Source organism: Ruditapes philippinarum, unplaced genomic scaffold, assembly GCF_026571515.1.
Source record: "Ruditapes philippinarum isolate M1 unplaced genomic scaffold, ASM2657151v2 ctg9030_1_1_1_1, whole genome shotgun sequence".
In the NCBI taxonomy this organism is placed as follows: domain Eukaryota; kingdom Metazoa; phylum Mollusca; class Bivalvia; order Venerida; family Veneridae; genus Ruditapes; species Ruditapes philippinarum.
In genome coordinates, this window is record NW_026859694.1 from 1 (window position 1) to 21861 (window position 21861).

At 34.1% G+C, this 21861-nt stretch overlaps 1 protein-coding gene across 1 annotated transcript; it reads left to right on the forward strand.

Annotated features, from left to right (window-relative positions):
- Nucleotides 1-2108: 2108 nt before the first annotated feature.
- On the forward strand, nucleotides 2109-21554 carry LOC132757542 (probable serine/threonine-protein kinase roco6). Its single transcript, XM_060748852.1, has 8 exons — nucleotides 2109-3975; nucleotides 6409-6594; nucleotides 8077-8213; nucleotides 8941-9172; nucleotides 14789-14895; nucleotides 19489-19752; nucleotides 20395-20516; nucleotides 21422-21554. The coding sequence occupies exons 1-8, from the start codon at nucleotides 3738-3740 to the stop codon at nucleotides 21552-21554; spliced, it is 1419 nt and encodes a 472-aa protein (XP_060604835.1). The 5' UTR covers nucleotides 2109-3737.
- The last annotated feature ends 307 nt before the right edge of the window (nucleotides 21555-21861 follow it).

Genomic DNA, 21861 nt, shown 5'->3' on the forward strand with positions numbered 1-21861 from the left:
TAATCACATGACTTCATTTGTTTAAAAATAATGTTTAATATCATCAATTCATTATTTGATCCAATCCTATTATTTTCATGTTTATTTCCTGAGCCAGAAGTCTTGTATTAAATGCATATTGAACGCCATCTAGCCTCGCTTTTATTCCCCGAAAAAAGTATAATCCAATTCAAATACATCTTATATACTGTTAGCACCGTTGTCACTTTCTTTGTCAACAACGTCCATATCAAATTCATATTGTACTCGAGGTAACTATATCGTAATAGACTTTTTTTTGTGCGCCCACTTTGCGGGGGGATTTAGATTTACCCTTGTCCGTTCATTCTCATTTGTAGCTCAGAAAATATTTGACCTATAGTCCTTTTAATTTCTTAAATCTCGCTCCGCGCCCCCACGGGACGAAGTTTTATTTATTAAACTTCGCCCAATGCCATTGCTAATTAGTGTATTATCAGTCTGCGCCCCGCCATTTTAACTTGTTAATTTTCAACTTTTCGCTTGGCGGGGTCACGGGGCGAAAACAGGAATGGCACAAATCAGCCACCATAGTTTACAATTATTTTGGTAATAATTATGTCTATAACTGAGTGCTTTTTAATTAGTAAACTTTTTTTGAAAACATTGTTACTGACATGAATCTAGGCCACCCGGAAGGGGGGGGGGGGTAGGGGCAGGTGGACATTTGTGTTTACCGAACATAACTTGTTTCTTGTTGTTTATTTATTTTATTTTTTTAATTTATTTTTTTATTTATTTATTTTTTTTTGCTTTGTTTGTTTGTTTGTTGTTATTTTAATCATCTCAGCCAACAACGAGTAAAATTTTTATTTTTCAATAATTAATGTTGGATTTTAATCACTGAAAGGGAAGTTGTTTTATATTATATACTATATATACTATATACACAACAGCATCTTAACTTTACTACTTTGATAATGCAATCCTTCGTAAGAAAATTACAATCAGTAAATAATTACACTGTTTAATTGAAATCAGGCTCCAGACAATACACATTTTCTGACATGATAAAATAATGCCATTTATTGAACTAGTAAAAATGAAAACCCTTTCTAAATAGGTTACCTATTTATTCAGGTACGATGAAGAAAAAATTATAGTTATATGAAATAAATGTTTAAATTTGTAAATATTTTGTAAAGAAAAATACTAGCTTTGATTAAAAAACGTTACGGCTTTCAGAGCAATGCAAGGCTTTGTCATTTACTAAGATAATATGTTAGCCCCCATAACGGAATCTATAAATACCTTTCAAAAAAATCACTGGTGCATTATATAACCTTCTCTACCAGTTAAAACAACCGTACACAAATGGACTATTCATCATTATGTTTGGCCTAACTTCCTTTATAATCTTCAGATGTCTACAGTGACTGCAATTTTTATAACATGTGAAAAATACACACAAAAATGGTACCATTTATAATGAACATTTTGCCGTTTTTGATCTAGTTAATTAATGTCAATCAAATTCATTGAATAAACTATTCTTTTTTTCTTCATGAAAGCACATGTGCATTTGTTGTATATAAAGGTTCGATCATTTTGTAGACATTTTCAAATAATTGCTTTTTAACACTACACATTGGTTTTTGATTGACAATTTGACACTAACGTTCAAGTTTAATCTAGTTATATCGTATTGTTCTCAAGTTACACTTACAGAAAACATTAATTTTTGTATTTACCTTCGGATTGTATCAAAAATTGAATAAATACCCCTCTTCATTTTTAATGCAACCACCACCCTTAATAATATGTCAAAATTGAATTTGGTGCCCCTAAGGGTGCTCTTTGGGTCAAAATATTATAATCAGTTGCTTTGTTTCATGACTGTTTGGTTCCATGTGCATGTATTATGATACTGATGTATTTTTAAACAAAATTTCAAAAGGCATGTCCTTACTAGTTTTCATTTAAAACATTGCCCAGTCAACAGCTGTTAGACAGGTAAAAATGAACCACATGTTTGTTGTATGTTTGGTTCACCATATGTTTTCCATATGTAAAACATATGTGTTTCATATGTTTTGAAAAACATGTGTTTAAGAACATATGTTTTTCATATGTAAGATTAACATAATTATGTTAAACAGAACCATATGAAAAACATGTGTCAACAAACATGTGTTAAACTCATGGTTATCGCATGTTTTTCATATAAATAAGTTTTCATATGTTAAATATATGTGACCTTTCATGTGTTTTTCATATGATAAATTTATGATCATATATACTGCAAGATTTACACTTTTAACAGTCTTAATAGATTCTACATGATTGCACATAAATTCTTAAAATATTCTTGGTTCATGCATCTATGTGCAACTTATTGTTATGGGGACAATAGTCTGCCATTCATTTTTAGGAACCGAAGGGAGACATAATATAATCGCACCGTCTGTCCGTCCGTCTGTCCGTCCTTCCGTCCGTTCTCATATTGTGTTGCACGTAGCTAAAAATGTATTTGACATAGAGTCATGAAACTTTTCAGGAATGTTGATCAGCATGTGAAGTTGTGCACCTGGGGTTTTGCTTATGGATTAATTCTGTTTTGTCACAGTTTTGCCCTTGATTTAATAAAAATTTGCGATTTTCAACTTGTGTCGCACGTAGCTCAAAAAGTATTTGACCTACAGTTATGAATCTTTACAGGAATTTTGATACGCATGTGTAGTTGTGCAACTGGGTATTTTCGTTTAAATTTATTTAGTATTTGTAGAGTTATTGTAATTGACTTAGTAAAAATTTTCAATTTTCAACTTGTTTCACATGTAGCTCAAAAAGAATTTGACATAGGGTCATGAAACTTTACAGGAATGTTGACAAGCATGTGAAGTGGTGTATCTGGTGTTTCGATTGTGAATTTATATGTTTTGTCAGAGTTATTGCCCTTGACTAAGTGAAAATATGCAATTTTCAATTTGTGTCTTGCGCAGCTCAAAATGTATTTTACCTAAAGTCATGAAACTTAACAGGAATGGTGGTCGGTATAATGTAGTTGTGCACCTTGGATTTTACTTGTGGATTTATCCAGTATTTGTAGAGTTATTGCCCTTGACTTAGTAGGTAAAAACCGTTCCATTATGTTGTGTTATTTGTTCCTTGAGTGCGACAGTTACAATCAATCAAATTTGATCAATACTGTGAAGCTATGCACCTGGGATTTTGCATGTGAATTTTAAAATATTGCCCTTAACTTAGTATATATTTGCAATTTTCAATTTGTTCATGCATAGCTCAAAAAGTATTTGACCTGTAGGCCTGAAAGTTTACAGGAATGTTGGTCAGCATGTGTACTTATTATCTTGGGGTTTGCTTGTGGATTTATTCAGTATTTGTAAAGTTCTTGCCCTTTACTTAGTAAAAGATTTTGAGTTTTCACATTAACCCAAAACAATTTGAACTAGAGTCATAAAATTTACAAAACAGTTGAATGGGGGCACATGTGTCCTATGGATACATTTCTAGTTATAACATTTTAACAAGCATTTTAAAAGAGAAAATGGATCATTAAAAACAAAAATAATTGTTCCGCTTAATATCATTATCCCGGGGGCATTTATATTTTGCGGAACGAAACAGAAGCAATATAGAACGAGTTGTACTGAAACAAATGTCACGTGACACTGGATTATGAAAGATTACTTATCCATTGTATATTTATTTTTCAAGCCACTGGACACAGCAGTTTGATCCCTCTAGAAATCCTTAGAATGGATAAGCATTCAATAGAATTATACAAACGAGCATTAAGTGAGGGCAAAGAAGCTGTTTACAATATTCGAGTAATGGTTGTCGGCCATTACGGTGTTGGCAAGACAACGCTAACAAAGCGTCTGTTAGATGAAGATGTTGATATTAACAAGCGAGAGAGCACAAATGGTATTGATGTTCACGTAAAAAGATGTAAAGTGTCCCTGGAAACTGGACAATGGGAAACAGTAGCCAAAGGTGAATATACCAACCTGCACTTGAAAATATCTGAATGAATGGTTTGTAGATTTGTTCATTAGCTATATGTCATGTGGTCGATATTTGTGTTTTGTTATTTGTTACGAATATCGTTTGTCCTTGTATTTGTAAATATATCTCGTGTTATCTATGTTTCTCTACAGTCTGATATACTATCCATTATCCCATATCATTCCAATATCATTCCCTTTCATCATCTTTTCATTATAACAACAACTCGTAATTACTTATATTTCATTTGACATAATTTGCATGCCGGGTCTCAGTTTTTACAAACTTCCCGGATAAACCACCTCACGCATGCGCACTTTGATAAACTGTCACAGGGTGAGAAAAATGTGCAGCCTGACCTGGGCTCGAACCCGGGACCCTCGGAATACCGTACCGTGGCTCTACCAACTGAGCTATCCGGCAGCTTACACATCATCGTGCGCGTGCGTGTGTGCGTGTGCTGTATAGATTATATAGTGAACTTAAAAAATCATCTTGTGAAAAACGACTAGCCCAATTTCAACCAAACGTGGCAGGAATGTTTTTTGGGTGAAGGGCTTCTAAAGTTGTTCAAAGAATTCGATTCCATGCAGAAATCTGGTTGTAAGAATAAACTTAAAAAAATCTTTTTTGTAAAGATTCACACGGCCTAGAGCTTAGATATTTTGCTTAAGACATTGTCTGGTAGACTTATACCAAGATTGTTCAAATTATAGCCCTGGAATCAAAATTGGCCCTGTCACGAGGTCATTAATTTTCACTATGAGCATATAGAAAAACCTTAAAAAATCTTTTTGTCTGAAGGTATAAGGCTCAAAGCATTGATATTTGGTAGATAATATTATATATAAGTCTTCTTCCAAAGTTGATCTGATTTTGCCCTGAGTGTCAAAATTGGCCCTGGGGGTCATAGGTTTTCCTTATGTGTATATAATAAAAGTTTAAAAAAATTTCTTCTCGGTAAGATATTTGGCATGAAACATTGTATAGTGAACCTCTACCAAGATTGTTCAAATTATAGCCCTGGGCTCAAAATTGGCCCAGCGCCGGGGTCTTTGATTTTCACAATGTTCGTACATATAGTAAAAACTTTAAAAAAAATTATTTTATGAAATGAAACGTTACTTTCAATGGAATGCCTGATACATATCATTGAATTTTTATGTAAAAGATTCAATAGCTTGGAGTCAGTCTATAGGTCATAATTTTTAGAGATGTTTATAAAATGATTCATATCATGAAATCTAGCAAGACAGTTGTAAGCTTTGTAGAGATATTTGAGCACATTATAAGGACATTATAATTCACACTATGGATATAATAATGATTATGTTTGTAGAAATTGGTAATGGTTTATTGAAAAGATGGTATTTAGAAAAAAGTTACTGTACCTGCATTTCAAAGTTTAATACAGTTATATTATACAGTTAATACCTATTTTGTCATTAAAGCTTCTTTCATCTTTTAACCTTTTACCCCATGAGAATATTGCGAAAAAATGGCCGTTTTCATTAAAAAGCCTCCTGTAACAAGTTCAAACTGCTATGAAACTATGAAAAATGCTTAAATGCTGATAAAACTTGGCACAAATGTTGACTAGACCATAGCCTCTGTAACAGTATGCTCAATCGCAAGTTAACAATGTAACAAGGGGACGTCTCAAATTTTCCAAAAATCACTATTTTGCATTGTTTTTTCCATCAAAACTGATTTCAAAGTGCTACAACTTCTCAATGAATGGAGATAGAGTAAAAAGCTTTTCAGCGTCGGTTACTAGTTACCCTAAGATCGACCTAAGGTAATTTTTAGCCTGTCACATGTCCAAAAGTTTCTTGGCGATGAGGGGACTACCGCCCCCTTCAACCCCCCCCCCCCAAACAGAAGGGGGCACATCCCCCTTCTGGCAACCCCATGATGTAATAATTTGGACAGGGGGGCGCCGAAAAAGTGGTCACTTTTTTCATCAACATTTCTCAAACGAAAAACACTGTTTGTGGTCTAAATAGGGCATTTTTTCACTGTTTGAGTCCTCAAAAGGGGGGGGGGACAAAAGCCGTCGAAACACGTATATATGAGGGAAAAGGTTAATCAATTATTGCACTATGGCCTTTGTATATTAACATTAGACACATTTGCACATGCGTCTTATGATATGATATGCTGAAATATGACCTTGACTTCAAAATTCACTAGACACTACAGCATTATGGCAGTTCAATTTTATTAGTAACAAAAAAAAATCTACTTCTGTTTATTTAATGCAGTGGCATAACATTTTTTACATATGCATTCTTGGTTATTTTGTTGTTGATGTTTTCATTTTACAGAAAAAAATGATGTGCGATTTTGTACCAACACAACATGTAAAATTAATACCAAGCAAGGAAGCAATGAAATAAATCACTTTTTTTTTGTTTGTAGATCAGAAAGTTGGCACAGTGTGTAACCGTCTGCTTAATTTGTTAAAAAAAACACTTACCACGGAAAAGGAAGTTGTTGTAATAGAAAATGAGAGTACAGTAGGAGCTGTTAATGAAGAGTTTGAAGTTGTAGATGAAGATACATCAATAGAGAGCAACAGCCAAGATATTACAGAAAAGAATGAAGGTAATGATGATCATATAATGATTGAAAATACACTTGGAGCGTATTGTCACCAAGTATTGCTAAACATTGTCAAGACAACCAAACGGTTTTCAAATGGTTGAAACAAAATGCAGAACAACATTTTTCATGGCAAATGTTCGATTTCTGTATATCGATTCATAAATTGGGTACTATTGTGACATCTAGGTGTATAAAAAATTTTTTCAGAAAGAAAGCTTAATCTTACGGCTAATCAACGACCTAAAGCACAATATTATTTATTATCCCCCGCCGAAAGGCGGCGGAGGATATAGAAATAGTCTCTGTCCTTCCGTCCGTCCGTCCATCCATCCATCCGTCCGTCAGTCCGACATTTTTGTCCAGAGCATATCTCAAAAAGTATTTGAGGTATCAACTTGACACTTCATAGATGGATAGATCATATTAAGGAGTGCAGTGTGCAAGAATGATAACTCTATCCTGCATAATTTTTCAGTTATTGCCCTTTGTTATTTTTCAAACTTAATTTTTGTCCAGAACATAACTCTAAAGGCTTTGAGATATCAACATGAAACTTCATAGGTGGATAGATCTCACTCAGCAGTTGTGCAGTGCATAATAAAGATAACTCTACCTGACATAATTTTTGAGTTTTTGCCCTTTGTTATCTTTCATACATAATTTTTCACTTGAGTAGAGCATTACTAAATAAGTCTTTGAGATGTCAACATGAAACTACATAGGTGGAAAGATCTTATTGAAGAGGAATGCTGTGCGTAAGAATGATAACTCTACCCTTTATAATTTTTGAGTTAATGCCCATTTTTATTTTTTTCTAACTTTTGTCCGGAGCATATCTCAAAAAGTATTTGAGGTATCAACTTGAAACTTCATAGGTGGATAGATCATGTTGAGGAGGAGTGCAATGCACAAGAATGATGACTCTACCCTGCATACTTTTTCAGTTATTGTCCTTTGTTATTTTTTAAACTTAATTTTTGTCCAGAGCATAACTCACGAAGCCTTTGCGATATCAACATGAAACTTCGTAGGTTAATAGATCCACCTCAGGAGATGTGCAGTGAGAATGATAACTCTACCCTTTATAATTTTTGAGTTATTGCCCTTTGTTATTTTTTTCTACTTTTGTCTGGAGCTTATCTCAAAAAGTGTTAGAGGTATCATCTTGAAACTTCATAGGTGGATAGATCTCATTGAGGAGTGCAGCACACAAGAATGATAACCTACCCTGCATTATTTTTCAGTTATTGCCCTTTGTTATTTTTCATGTTTATTTTTTGTTATTTTCAGCCATCAGTATTCACATAAGTTTCAAATCTGTAATCACTTCAGCCATCAGTTTTCATTACCACCTCTTAAACTTGAATTATTCTGCTCTACTACATATACACATTCGGCGGGGATGGCCATGTGAACATGGCTCTTGTCAGTTATTAACATACATTTTATCAATTTAAATAAAACTAATACTGTGAAATATAGGTGCAGAAGTTGTGTGTACAGAACCAGAACCAAAGATGAAAGTAACTTTGACACCGCTGGAAGTAGAAAACGTCACTAATGAGAATTTCCAACCACTTCAAGACACCAAGGAAGAAAATATACTATATCACTTGAAGGTAAGACCATTTTTAGAGTCAAGTTTTATTGTGGAGGAATACCTCAAGTGCTCCTTATTCCATTATTTTAGGCCATAGTGTGCACATTAATAGAACCCCGACAGTAAGTAAGCTACCTGGGTTGCTTTCTTTTATAAAACAATGTTAAGTCCCTGGCGGTTTCAAACCAACATCGGTGAGGAACAAGTGGTTAGAAGTCAGCGACCTTAACTTATCTGTCACAGATTTCCCCAAAGTATGAAGAAGGATGTCAACTTGTTTAATCGTCATTGATTAAATCTCTTTCTTAAAGTCCCATTAAATGAAGTAAAAATTATGAAAAGTAGGATAGTGTGGTATTAATTGATTGTGTGTTATTAAGGATTGTCATTAATATTCAGTACAGAATTTGTCTTTATTTCTAAAATTTACTCTTTATTTAAACAGTTATGAATGAATATTTTGCTTGACATCTTATATTTCGTTATCCATTTTCATCACAGTAAAAAAGTTGTGAGGTATCTCACAATTCGAGTTTGACTTATTCTTAATTTGTAATATCAGAACCATTCAGTTTGATATATGTGCTGTAGGATTATTACATATCGTATCAAAAGTTCTTTCTTTCTTTCTAATCATCGTTTATACTTTATTTAAGTTATAGATATTAATTGTTTGATTAAACAAATACTTTCTTTGAAGGAGTTTTAAATTTCATTTTCTCTAACTGCTGTCTTCTATCTTCAAGGCCTTGATAGAAGAAGTTCAGCATTCAGGGTCCACAGATAATTTAAACATGGCGGATGTCTCCATTTGGGATTTTGCGGGACAGTTTGTATTCTATGCCACTCATCAGGTGTTTTTGTCAAGGAGAGCGGTGTATTTGTTAGTCACAGACGTATCTAAAAGCATGGAGGACATGGTAAAAGATGATGAATGTTTCCAGGATAGCATAGGTGTTAAACATTGGAAAATATCAGGTATGCCACAGAAGTAAACTATATATTATTAGTTATAAAGATCGTTGACAGGTTATATGGCCCTATATAAACGGCTGTTTGTAAATATAACCCGAGCCGCTAGGCGAGGGTTATATTGCAAACAGCCGTTTATATACGGTCATATATCCTGTCAACAATCTTTATAACAAATTTATAATACAGCACGCATCATGTTTTAGAGAAAAAAGTAAGACTTCTTCATGAATCGACAGAAGCCCTGTATATAAAACTATATAAACGTCACGATTATCCAATGAAAAGCGACGTTACAAACGTGCAGTATTATATATATATATATATATATATATATATATATATATATATATATATATATATATATATATATATATATATATAAAGGGAGATAATTAAATTCAATACAGTTATACTTTCCCCTGCGTGGGATCACTTAAGATACAAGTGTGCAGATAAATTAATAGAAATGAGAGAATATATACACACATACCACCACATCGATATGCCAGTCCAATTACGGCACAGCGCCTAGCAGAACAGTCATGAAAGCATAGCCACTGCTCATCCACCATCACATAATGATGGTTTCAGAACAGCTTTATATACAGTCACAAACTGCACTACACATTGAAACAAGCTCAACATTCTCATATATAGAGTTTGTTCTCTGTAAACATATCTCACAAATCAACGATGACATTTTATTGTCTTCTTCACTGATTGGGACCAGAGAACTATATATCTATTTCCGAAAGTCAACTGGATCACGTAAGATCAAGTAGATCCGTAGGATACAATGAATTTAGACAGATAAAGTATATATAGACAATAAAATGTCATCGTTGATTTGTGAGATATGTTTACAGAGAACAAACTCTATATATGAGAATGTTGAGCTTGTTTCAATGTGTAGTGCAGTTTGTGACTGTATATAAAGCTGTTCTGAAACCATCATTATGTGATGGTGGATGAGCAGTGGCTATGCTTTCATGACTGTTCTGCTAGGCGCTGTGCCGTAATTGGACTGGCATATCGATGTGGTGGTATGTGTGTATATATTCTATATATTCTCTCATTTCTATATATATATATATATATATATATATATATATATATATATATATATATATATATATAGGGACGCGAGAAGACAAAATATTTGGAATGTGTCAAATCACTTAATGCTTGGTTTTGGGGTATGGTGTATAAACTTGTAAGAATATTAGAAACCAAACGGAAATAACAAATATTAAATGCTATTTTGTTTTCTTAGAATTTTTCACATGAAGTAATAAAATAAGTCTCCATATGGAGAATAAAATACTGTAAAAACTATTTCATGTTTTAAAGCAATTTTGCTTGTATCAAATGCTTTGATTTCTTTCTGCTTTAAGTCTTATAAAAATACGTTATGCTCATTTTATTTTTATTGTGAAGTTGAGCTGAATTGACTATATATTTTCAAAAGATTACCTGTTACAATGGGGATTAATTAACAATTGAAATTGAAAAATGTTAAGGATAAAGTATGAATCTGCATTAAATATTTAAAGGCTGCCCCACTGTCTTGTAAATTGAACGTTATAGGTCATTTTCGTTGGATATTTATAGAAATTTTCTTATGCCATTATTGTCCTGTTCATGTGAAGGAAATAATAACTGTAAGGAATTAAACAAAATGTTAGCTTATTTTGATCTTCAGCTCTTCACTCACTATATACCTTTGGATGGGCATAATGTCACTTTATTATACAGTAATTTAAAATATACTGAGAAAGAACAAACAGTTTAGACTTTGGTAGTATCTTAATTTACCTCGGTAATGAGGATATATGGAACAAAAACTTTGGAGTACTTTAATCAATTATATCCTGATAATCAGACATAACTGCATTGCATATCCATTTACTTGATATAACTTAAGATAACTTAACAAGTAATTCACAATGTCTCCGTAAGCGATTGAAATCTAATCTATGATTTCGCCAGAGGATCGAACCAGCAACCCCAAAATTTTTTTTCCGTTGCTCCTTAAGATAAGCGTTCGGCCCCAAATGCTTGACATCAGTTATTTGTGTAGTTTATTATACCCCCAAAAACGAAGTTTGGGGGGGGGGTATATAGGAGACACCCGGTGGTCGGTCGGTCGGTCGGTTGGTTGGTCGGGCGGTCGGTCGGTCGGTCGGTCGGTCGGTTCAGACGTCCTTTGCATTTTCCTTGTCCGGAGCATAACTTGAAAACTAATTGTTGGAATTCAATATAACTACATACAATGGCCAAGCACATTGAGAGGAAGTGCAGTGCACAAGAACCATAACTCTATCTAAAGTTATTACAGAGTTATTGCCCTTTGTTGCTTTTCCATTGCGTTTTTTTTGGTCCGTTGCATTTTCCTTGTCCGGAGCATAACTTGAAGACTAATGGTTTGAATTCAATATAACTACATACAATGGTCAAGCACATTGAGAGGAAGTGCAGTGCACAAGAACCATAACTCTATCTTGACTAATTACAGAGTTATTGCCCTTTGTTACTTTTCCTTGTCTGGGGCGTTACTTGAAAACTACTGGTTGGAATTCAAAACAACTTCATACAATTGTCAAACACAATAAGGGAAAGTGCAGTGCACAAGAACCATAACTCTATCTAAAGTAATTACAGAGTTATTGCCCTTTGTTGCTTTTCCATTGCGTTTTTTTTTTGTCCGTTGCATTTTCCTTGTCCGGAGCATAACTTGAAGACTAATGGTTAGAATTCAATATAACTACATACAATGGTCAAGCACATTGAGAGGAAGTGCAGTGCACAAGAACCATAACTCTATCTTGACTAATTACAGAGTTATTGCCCTTTGTTACTTTTCCTTGTCCGGGGCATTACTTGAAAACTACTGGTTGGAATTCAAAACAACTTCATACCATTGTCAAACACAATAAGGGGAAGTGCAGTGCACAAGAACCATAACTCTATCTAAAGTAATTACAGAGTTATTGCCCTTTGTTGCTTTTCAATTGCCTTCTTTTTTTGTCCGGAGCATAACTTGAAGACTAATAGTTGGAATTAATATAATTACATACAATGGTCAAGCACATTGAGAGGAAGTGCAGTGCATAAGAACCATAACTCTATCTAAAGTAATTACAGAGTTGTTGCCCTTTATTACTTTTCCATTGCTTTATTTTGTCCGGACCATAACTTGAAGACTAATTGTTGGAATTCATTATAACTTTATACAATGGTCCAGCGCATTGAGAGGAAGTGCAGTGCACAAGAACCATAACTCCATTTTGACTTATTACAGAGTTACTGCCCTTTGTTTCTTTTCCTTGTCCAGAGCATGACTTTAAAACTACTGGTTGGAATTCAAAACAACTTCATACAATGGTCAAGCACAATAAGGGGAAGTGCAGTGCACAAGAACCATAACTCCATCTTGACTAATTACAGAGTTATTGCCCTTTGCCTTTCCATTGCTTTCTTTTGTCCGGAGCATAACTTGAAGACTTATTGTTGGAATTCATTATAACTTCATACAATGGTCAAGCACATTGAGAGGAAGTGCAGTGCATAGGAACCATAACTCCATCTTGACTAATTACAGAGTTACTGCCCTTTGTTACTTTTCCTTGTCCAGAGCATGACTTGAAAACTACTGGTTGGAATTCAAAACAACTTCATACAATGGTCAAGCACAATAAGGGAAAGTGCAGTGCACAAGAACCATAACTCCATCTTGACTAATTACAGAGTTATTGCCCTTTGTTACTTTTCCTTGTCTAGAGCTTAACTTGAAAACTACTGTTTGGAATTCAGTACAACTTCATACAGTTGTCAAGGACATTCAAAGGAAGTGCAGTGCACAAGAGCCATAACTCCATTTTGACAAAATACAGAGTTACTGCCCTTTGGTACTTTTCCTTGTCCGGAGCATAACTTAAAACGTACTGGTTGGAATTCAAAACAACTTCATACAATGGTCAAGCACAATAAGAGGAAGTGCAGTGCACAAGAACTATAGCTCTATCTTCAGTATTTATAGAGTTATTGCCCTTTGTTCTTTTTCTTTGTCTTACTGGACTTATTACAGAGTAATTCAATTAAACTTCATCAATGGCCAACCACATTGAAAGGAAATGCAACATACATGAACCACAATTATCTTTAATTGCCCACAACCATAACTCTATGTTTCAATTCTTTTACAAGGTATTCTGTTACTAGTAACATCCTCATTTCCGAAGCAGACTTGTGGGGGTATTAATCACATTTAGTGATAGTTCTAGTTTTTGTTATTCCGTTTCAAAGTGAATAAATTTACAATTGACACATTTTCCAATAGATATTGTTATAAAACGTTGCTTGATATAAATGTTGATAAAGATCTCAGTGATTTAGAATGACCATTTATCTGATAAATATTATTATTATGTTCTAGGACATTTTTTCTGCTTTATAAATATTTAAATGTTATAAAGAATCATGTATTTCACATTTGCCAACAACTTTCATGTTTTATTATTTTGTGGTCCGTTGTTTTGTCAAATACTTGATAATTACTATCAACCTAATTGTGCATTGTATTACCGACCCTACATTATTGACCACTGCACTTTTTTATGCCCGACAGAATTTCGGGCATGTAATGTTATACCTCCTGGCGTCTGTCCGTCCGTTTGTCCGTCTGTCTGTTAGCAATTTGGTTTCCGGAGCATAACTTAAGTTCCAATTGGCCGACAATATTCAAACTTAAAAGGATGATTGTCCATATCGGGTAGAAGACCCCTATTGATTTTGGGGTCACAAGGTCAAAGGTCAAGGTCACTATTCTTTTTAAAACTGAAAACAGTTTCCGGAGCATAACTTAAGTTCCGTTTGGCCTACAGTGTTCAAACTTCATAGGATGATTGTCCATATTGTGAAAAAGAACTATTATGATTTTGGGGTCACAAGGTCAACGATCAAGGTCACTATTACTTTTAAATTAAAAAGGTTTCCAGGGCATTACCAAAGTTCCATTTGGCCCACAGTGTTCAAACTTCATAGGATGATTATCCATATTAGGTAGAAGACCTTTATTGATTTTGGGGTCACAAGGTCAAAGGTCACCTTATTACCTTAAAACTGAAAACATTTCCCGGAACATAATTTAGGTTCCATTTGGCCCACAATTTTCAAACTTCATAGGATGATTGGCCATATTGGGTAGAAGATCCCTATTGATTTTGGGGTCACAAGGTCAAAGGTCATTATTACTTTAAAACTGAAAACAGTTTCCGGGGCATAACTTAAGTTCCATCTAGCCCACAATATTTAATCTTCAATGGATGAGTGTCCATATTAGGTAGAAGACTCATATTGATTTTGGGGTAACAAGGTCAAATGTCAAGGTCAATATTACCTTAAAACAGAAAACAGTTTCCGGAGCATAACTTAAGTTCAATTGGCACACAATATTCAAACTTCATAGTAGGATTTTTGTTTGAAGGAGGTTATACTTCATTTAATTCGCATGTCTTACAAATGCTTCATCTTTACTAAAAACACACTTTTGGGCATATAATGCTTTGCCTAGCGGTGCTATTATATTATCGTTTTTATTTTGGTTATGATAACTTTCAGAATTTGCTAATTTCTGGTTAAATTCAATCCACGAGTTTTGCGGTTCATCGGATGAGTCAGGCCCGCCTGTCCTGCTGGTTGGAACGCGTGCAGATAAGATAAAACAAGTAACGTGGCATTCATTTGTTTAATAATATTTTTGAAAATAATATCAGTCCCAGTGGTGTTTATCAACTATTTGACACCAATGTTAACTAATGACTCTCATATCCTTTCGACGGCCATCCGCTATACCCGTAGGACGGCCAAAGCGTAAGAAAACGTATCGAATTTTTACATTTCTGAAAGCCAGTCTTATTTTACGACCTGACGTCCATAGCGTAGTAAAACGTATCTAAAAATATACCTTTCTAGAAACCGTAGCGTAAATCAGCGTAAAACTTGAGTTTGTGTCATGCAAACCCGTAAAAACCTCGTACATTCTGGTTTTTTAATGTGTTTATGAAAAATCAAAATATTACGCTATGGCTGTTCAACTGCATACGATAAACAACAAAGCCATACCGTATAACACTGTTAATATTACGTTCAACTGCATTAAACAGACTCACAATCCTTGTTTTTTAAAACAAGTTCTGAACGTTTTAAAACGGTAAATTTTACGTTATTTACAGATATAGCCCATTAGAATACCCTATTGAGTACAACGTCCACAACGTTTTAAAACGTAATTATTGAAAATCAATGAAAATCAATTTTTCTCAGGAAGGGTGATTGATATTATGCGTTTCAACGTGAATTTTGTAAGTTCAACTCATTTTTGTTTCAAATAAGAGAACTGCTTACAGAAACTCCGTTTGATGTATCAATAAATGCATTTTAAAATACTATACCATTTAGAAGATTTTCTTCAATTAATTTTGATATCGATTTGATTACCACATTAATTAAAAAGTGTACTGTATATCTAAACATTTACTCTCTCTGTCAATAAAGGGCACTATACAATTAACATATTTGGTGTTTTTATTTGAACAACATTTAACAGAATGAAATAAATGAAAGGTAAACTTTAAGAATTTAGTCATTTAAAACTAAATTTTGGTGGACTTCCTACGACAAAACAGTAGTGGCTTTCAGGAAGCCAAACTTTTATACCGGTTTATTACGTTATAGCCTTCTTATGACTATAGCGCCAGGCTTTTGAGAAGTCGATTTTTGGTACGTTTTATTACGCTATGGCCGTCGAAAGGATATGAACTGAACAAGTGTGGTCATTTTTAGCATTTTTTAGCATTGGATCTCAGGTGAGCGTTCTAAGGCCATCGGTCCTGCTGGTTGGAATGTTTACAGATAAGATAAAAACGAGTGACGTGACATTTTATTAATTAAAATAGAGAAAAACAGAATCCCTAAAGAAAGTCCAACACAACACAATTGAAAATGTTGCAGGCTCGGTTTGATTGAGCCTGTTCATGGACGGTACTGGAAATTGCAAGGTACCGTCCACGCCCCATAGTACCGGCTTAAGCAGAATTCAACATTTAACACGAAAATGGTGAAATTTTGAATTTAGAAACATCCGCAGATGTGTTCATACGGCGATTATCATGGAACCTTCAATGTGACACAGTAGTGCCATTCCATGAAAAGCGGCGCATGGTCCCCACGTAAAAGAATGCTTGTGCCCTAAACGAGAAAACAATGGGCGGAACTAAATAAAATGGAATTTTGAAAGGGGATCTGAGGTTATGAAACCATATGTTTTAATGATATTTAAGAAATATCGGTTTTAGTTGTGTTCATAAGCTTTTTTCACCAGTTTGGAATTTTAATGAACGAAACATTGCTTATTAGAACTCCATCAAATCATATTATTCATGCTCTATGGGTCACATTTGACCCAACCCTGAGTGTCCATTAGTTAACGTATACTTCTTGTATAATTAATACTTTGTGGCTTAAACTGCACTGTCTACAGCTGGATATTTTGAATGTAGTCTCAAAATTGGCTCCAAGAGGGATAATATAGTTTTAAAAAATACTCGTTTACTATAGGATACACATATAAATCTTTTGGAAAATTACAATGATCAGAGTTTATTTGGTATGTAACAGTTCCTTGCGGAATTTTACAAGAAAATCATAAGGTTAAAAATTGCACTTCTAATTGCCCTCTAATTACCCTCTTATGCATTAAACAAGTGTGACCATTGTGAGCATTGGCTCTCATGTGAGTGATCTAGTACCGCCATGACAAGAACGTTTATCATTTTTATCGCCCGCCGAAAGAAGGCGTGGATATAGAAATAGTATTCGTCCGTCCGTCTGTCCTTCCGTCCGAAATTTTTGTCCAGAGCATATCTCAAAGAGGTGGAAAGATCTCATTGAGGAGGAGTGCAGTGCACAAGAATGATAACTCTATCCTGCATTATTCTTGAGTCATTGCCCTTTGTTATTTTTCAACCTTAATTTTTGTACAGATCATAACTCAAAAAGCCTTTGAGATATCAACATGTAAAGTTATAGGTGGATAGATCTCACTCAGTTGGTTTGCAGTGTACAAGAATGATAACTCTACTCTTCATTAATTTTTAGTTATTGCTCTTTGTTATTTTTCATACTTAATTTTTCACCTGAGTGGAGCATAACTCGAAACGTGTTTGAGATGTCAACATAAAACGTAATTGTGAATTTATCTAATTGAGGAGGAATGCTATGCGCAAGAATGATAACTCTTCCCTTTATAATTTTTGAGTTATTGCACTTTGTTATTTTTAGCTCACCTGTCACAAAGTGACAGGGTGAGCTTTTGTGATCGCTTTTCGTCCGGCGTCCGTCCGTCCGTCCGTCGTCCGTCAGTAAACTTTTACTTTAAATGACATCTCCTCATAAACCACTAAGCCAATTTCATCCAAACTTCACAGGAATGTTCCTTTGGTGGTCACCTTTAAAAATTGTTCAAAGAATTTAATTCCATGCAGAACTCTGGTTGCCATGGCAACCGAAAGAAAAAACTTTAAATATCTTCTTTTAAAAAACCATAAGAGCTAGAGCTTAGATATTTGGCATGAAACATCTTCTAGTGAGTGTCTACCAAGTTTGTTCAAATAAAAGCCCTGGGGTCAAAATTGGCCGGTCATTGATTTTCCCTATATGCATATAGTAAAAACTTAAAAAATCTTCTTTTAAAGAACCCAAAGAACTAGAGCTAAGATATTTAGCATGAAACATGTTCTAATGGGTGTCTACCAAGTTTGTTAAAAAAAAGCCCTGGGGTCAAAATTGGCCCCGCCCCGGGGGTCATTGATTTTCCCTATATGCATATAGTAAAAACTTAAAAAATCTTCTTTTAAAGAACTCAAAGAGCTATGGCTAAGATATTGAGCATCAAACATTTTCTAATAGGTGTCTACCAAGTTCGTTCAAATAAAAACCCTGGGGTCAAAATTGGCCCCGCCCCTGGGGGTCATTGATTTTCCCTATATGCATATAGTAAAAACTTAAAAAATCTTCTTTTAAAGAACCAAAAAAGCTAGAGCTAAGATATTTAGCATGAAACATGTTCTAATAAGTGTCTACCAAGTTTGTTCAAATAAAAGCCCTGGGGTCAAAATTGGCCCCGCCCCGGGGGGGTCATTGATTTTCCCTATATGCATATAGTAAAAACTTAAAAAATCTTCTTTTAAAGAACTCAAAGAGCTATGGCTAAGATATTCAGCATCAAACATTTTCTAATAGGTGTCTACCAAGTTTGCTCAAATAAAAGCCCTGGGGTCAAAATTGGCACCGCCCCGGGGGTCATTGATTTTCCTTATATGTGTATAGCAAAAACTTAAAAAATCTTTTTTGAAAAAACCCAAATAGCTAGAGTTAAGATATTAAGCATGAAACATCTTTTAGTGAGTGTCTACAAAGTTTGTTCAAATAAAAGACCTGGGGTCAAAATTGGCCCCGCCCCGGGGGGTCATTGATTTTCTTTATATGTGTATAGCAAAAACTTAAAATCTTCTTTGAAAAAACCCAAATAGCTAGAGTTTAGATATTAAGCATGAAACATCTTCTAGTAAGTGTCTACAAAGTTTGTTCAAATAAAAGCCCTGGGGTCAAAACTGGCCCCGCCCCAGGGGTGTCATTGTTTTTAACTATATGTGTATAGTAAAAACTTAAAAAAAATCTTCTTTTAAAAAGCCCAATGAGCTAGAGCTTAGATGTTTAGCATGAAACATCTTCTTATGGGTGTCTACCAAGTTTGTGCAAATAAAAGCCTTTGGGTTAAAATTGGCCCTGCAACGTTGGGGGGTGGGGGTTGGTTGGGCCTATATACAGGTGAGCGACCTCAGGGCCATCATGGCCCTCTTGTTAATACTTTTTGTCCGGAGCTTATCTCAAAAGTGTTGGAGGTATCAACTTAGAGGAGTGGAGGAGGAGTGCAGCATACAAGAATGATAACCTACCCTGAATTATTTTTCAGTTATTACCCTTTGTTATTTTCAGCCATCATTATTCACATCTGTAATCACTTAAGTCATCAGTTTTCATTACCAAAAGACCTCTTAAAATTGAATTATTCTGCTCTACTACATATATATTCTTCCTATGAGCAAACACATTCGGCGGTGGATGGCCATGTTGACATGGCTCTTGTTCAAATTGTTTCTTATCTTCCAAAACAAACATTCTTACAAAGATTGAATATCTTTTGTTATTTACAACTTTTAATGTATTATGTGTACTGAAGTGTATATTTTTAATTATAGCTTTTTCCAGAGAAAACAAAGCAAATGGCAATTATAAACAATTATTTCTATGAATTGAGATCGCTTTTTCACAAGGAATCCATAAGTCATCTGATAGAGGAAGACTTTCCAGTTGATAATACTATCAAAAACGGCAGCATTGATTTACTAAAAAAAAAAATTGTCGAATCCGCGAAGGCACAATCATATTGGGGAGAGATTATTCCAGCAAAATGGATAACATTGGAAAACAGCATTGCCATTCTGAAAAATGAGGGTTCAAAGGTAAGAATACATTTTATACAATTTCAGTAAGAAAAAGCAAATGTAGAAATGTAATTCATTCTTGCAATGTCTGTTACAATGAATGCTCTTTCTATCCAATTAAAAGTTGAACAAATGGGTGGAATAATTAATATTTGTCTCATTATATTTGTATCAGATAGAAGGATGAGGGGTTGCCTTAAAGGGTTGCGGTGTCAGAAAAGCAGCCACCGTTTATCCCTGCGTGATCGTCAGAGTCGACTAAATGGGTTCGAATTACTTGAGTCTATGCACCTTGAAGGGTGTTTTGACCTAGTGTTAAATTGTGCCCGGACTACTAATATCAGTTTTTCATATTTTGCACGCAATGAGATCGTGTGATGACTCGTAAGCATTCATCACGACAAAATTATATGAAAATTGCAGACTCAATTTGTTTGAGTCTGTATATGACGGATAATGAAAACGTGCAAATTCTCACAGTTCAAAGCACCGAAAGCCAACGGAAAACATATTTGGAATGGTATGTGTCGTGTGTGTCAAATATCATCAGATGAAAAATGATAGCGATTACAGAAATATTTCTTTTCTTTCTTTAGGGTAGTTATTCTTGCAATGTCTTATTCTTGTAATAGAAAACAATCATTTCTATATTAATTGTAGGTTCTACATATAGACATGTTGCGGCGTCTGAACAACACATTGCCTGTTCCTATAGAAACAGATGAAGTACTGAAATTATTTTTAAGGTTTCATCATGAATCTGGAAATATTCTATATTACAGGTATAGTATGACTTTGCAAACTCTGCAGATCTTTTCCATGACTTATAAAAGTTGTCACCTCAGAGGAAAAGTTTCTTACACCATTTACTTTTTTAACTAAATCACTTAGAAAGTTTAAGAAGCTCGTGTTTTGATATTTTCTGGATATAAAGCTGAATAATTATGGGAATGTACTGAGTGACATTCAGTGACATTTTACTCATTTTTTCAATGTCAAGTTGAGGTGAATTAGTAATTCATTGCAAGATGTATTTTATGGACTTTTACCTGTGCACTCACCATTTACATTTGGATGGGGATATTGTCACTTTAATTAATTGATTCTAAGACTTTGCTGGTATTTGTGTTTTACCTTGAAGCTATAGCAATGTGTTGATTTATCTTAATTTTTATGTTCTATCTTTACTTTATAATTGAATATTATTATAAGGGTGGATAATCCAATTAGAATTAACAAGTAAGGGACATAGATCATTTATTTTATTAACTTTAAAACTTAAAAGGCACTGTAAAATAAGGCAACAACATTTAATTGCTATTCTTAGTGATTTATAAAAAAGGCGATGTTTTACATTTCCAAATATATCATTTCACATTAACTTTTTTTATTTTAATTGATATTCTCAAAAATATTTAGGTTTGTGCATGATCAATTTGCGCTGTTTTTTATTGTCCATAAATGTTGATATACTTTGGTTTTTTTTATTTTGATGTCTCGCCCATGGGTAAGTTTAGATTAAAACAAACATTTGTATTCCCTTGTGAAATTTGAATGTTTATAATGTGAAAATAATAAACCATTTGATTCAAGTGTTTATTTGCTTAATTTTTTAAACATTTCTGATGATTTTTGCAAAAAAAGTTTTTTGTTGAAAAACCTCAAAGCTAAACTTTGAATATTTCAGCGATGATAACTTAGGTGATACAATTGTCCTTGACCCCCAGTGGTTGATAGACGCCTTCAAAAGCATTATAACCGCCAGAATGTTCTGCTGCAAAAGCCGAAAAATTTTTCGAAAATTTGGGAAAATGTTTTAAAGGGGACCGGGCCCAAAAATTTACTCGAGCTTTTTGGTGGGGTGTAATGTTCAAGTATTTGTGATGTAAAAAAACTTTTCGTCGAAATGTTTTATGTTTGTAGCATTTATTTATAGCATATATTTTTCAGAAACAGATAGAAAGAGTTTATATAAGGCTTAACAATATTAACTCAGAATAGTGAATCTTATAGGCAAAAAGATATAAAAGGGGAAAAACAGGTTTTTACAGGGTACCAAAATAAAAAATTTGCCTAGTTAAAACTCGGGTTTGAATAAAAGGCTTCTCATAATTGGGGTTGCTTGTT

Bases quoted from the DNA above. Each gene is read 5' to 3' on its own strand.
- LOC132757542 (XM_060748852.1), top strand. From the start codon at position 3,738: ATGGATAAGCATTCAATAGAATTATACAAACGAGCATTAAGTGAGGGC. The intron at 19,753-20,394 runs GTAAGAATACAT...TATTAATTGTAG, and splicing joins TGAAAAATGAGGGTTCAAAG to GTTCTACATATAGACATGTT. The intron at 20,517-21,421 runs GTATAGTATGAC...TGAATATTTCAG, and splicing joins GGAAATATTCTATATTACAG to CGATGATAACTTAGGTGATA.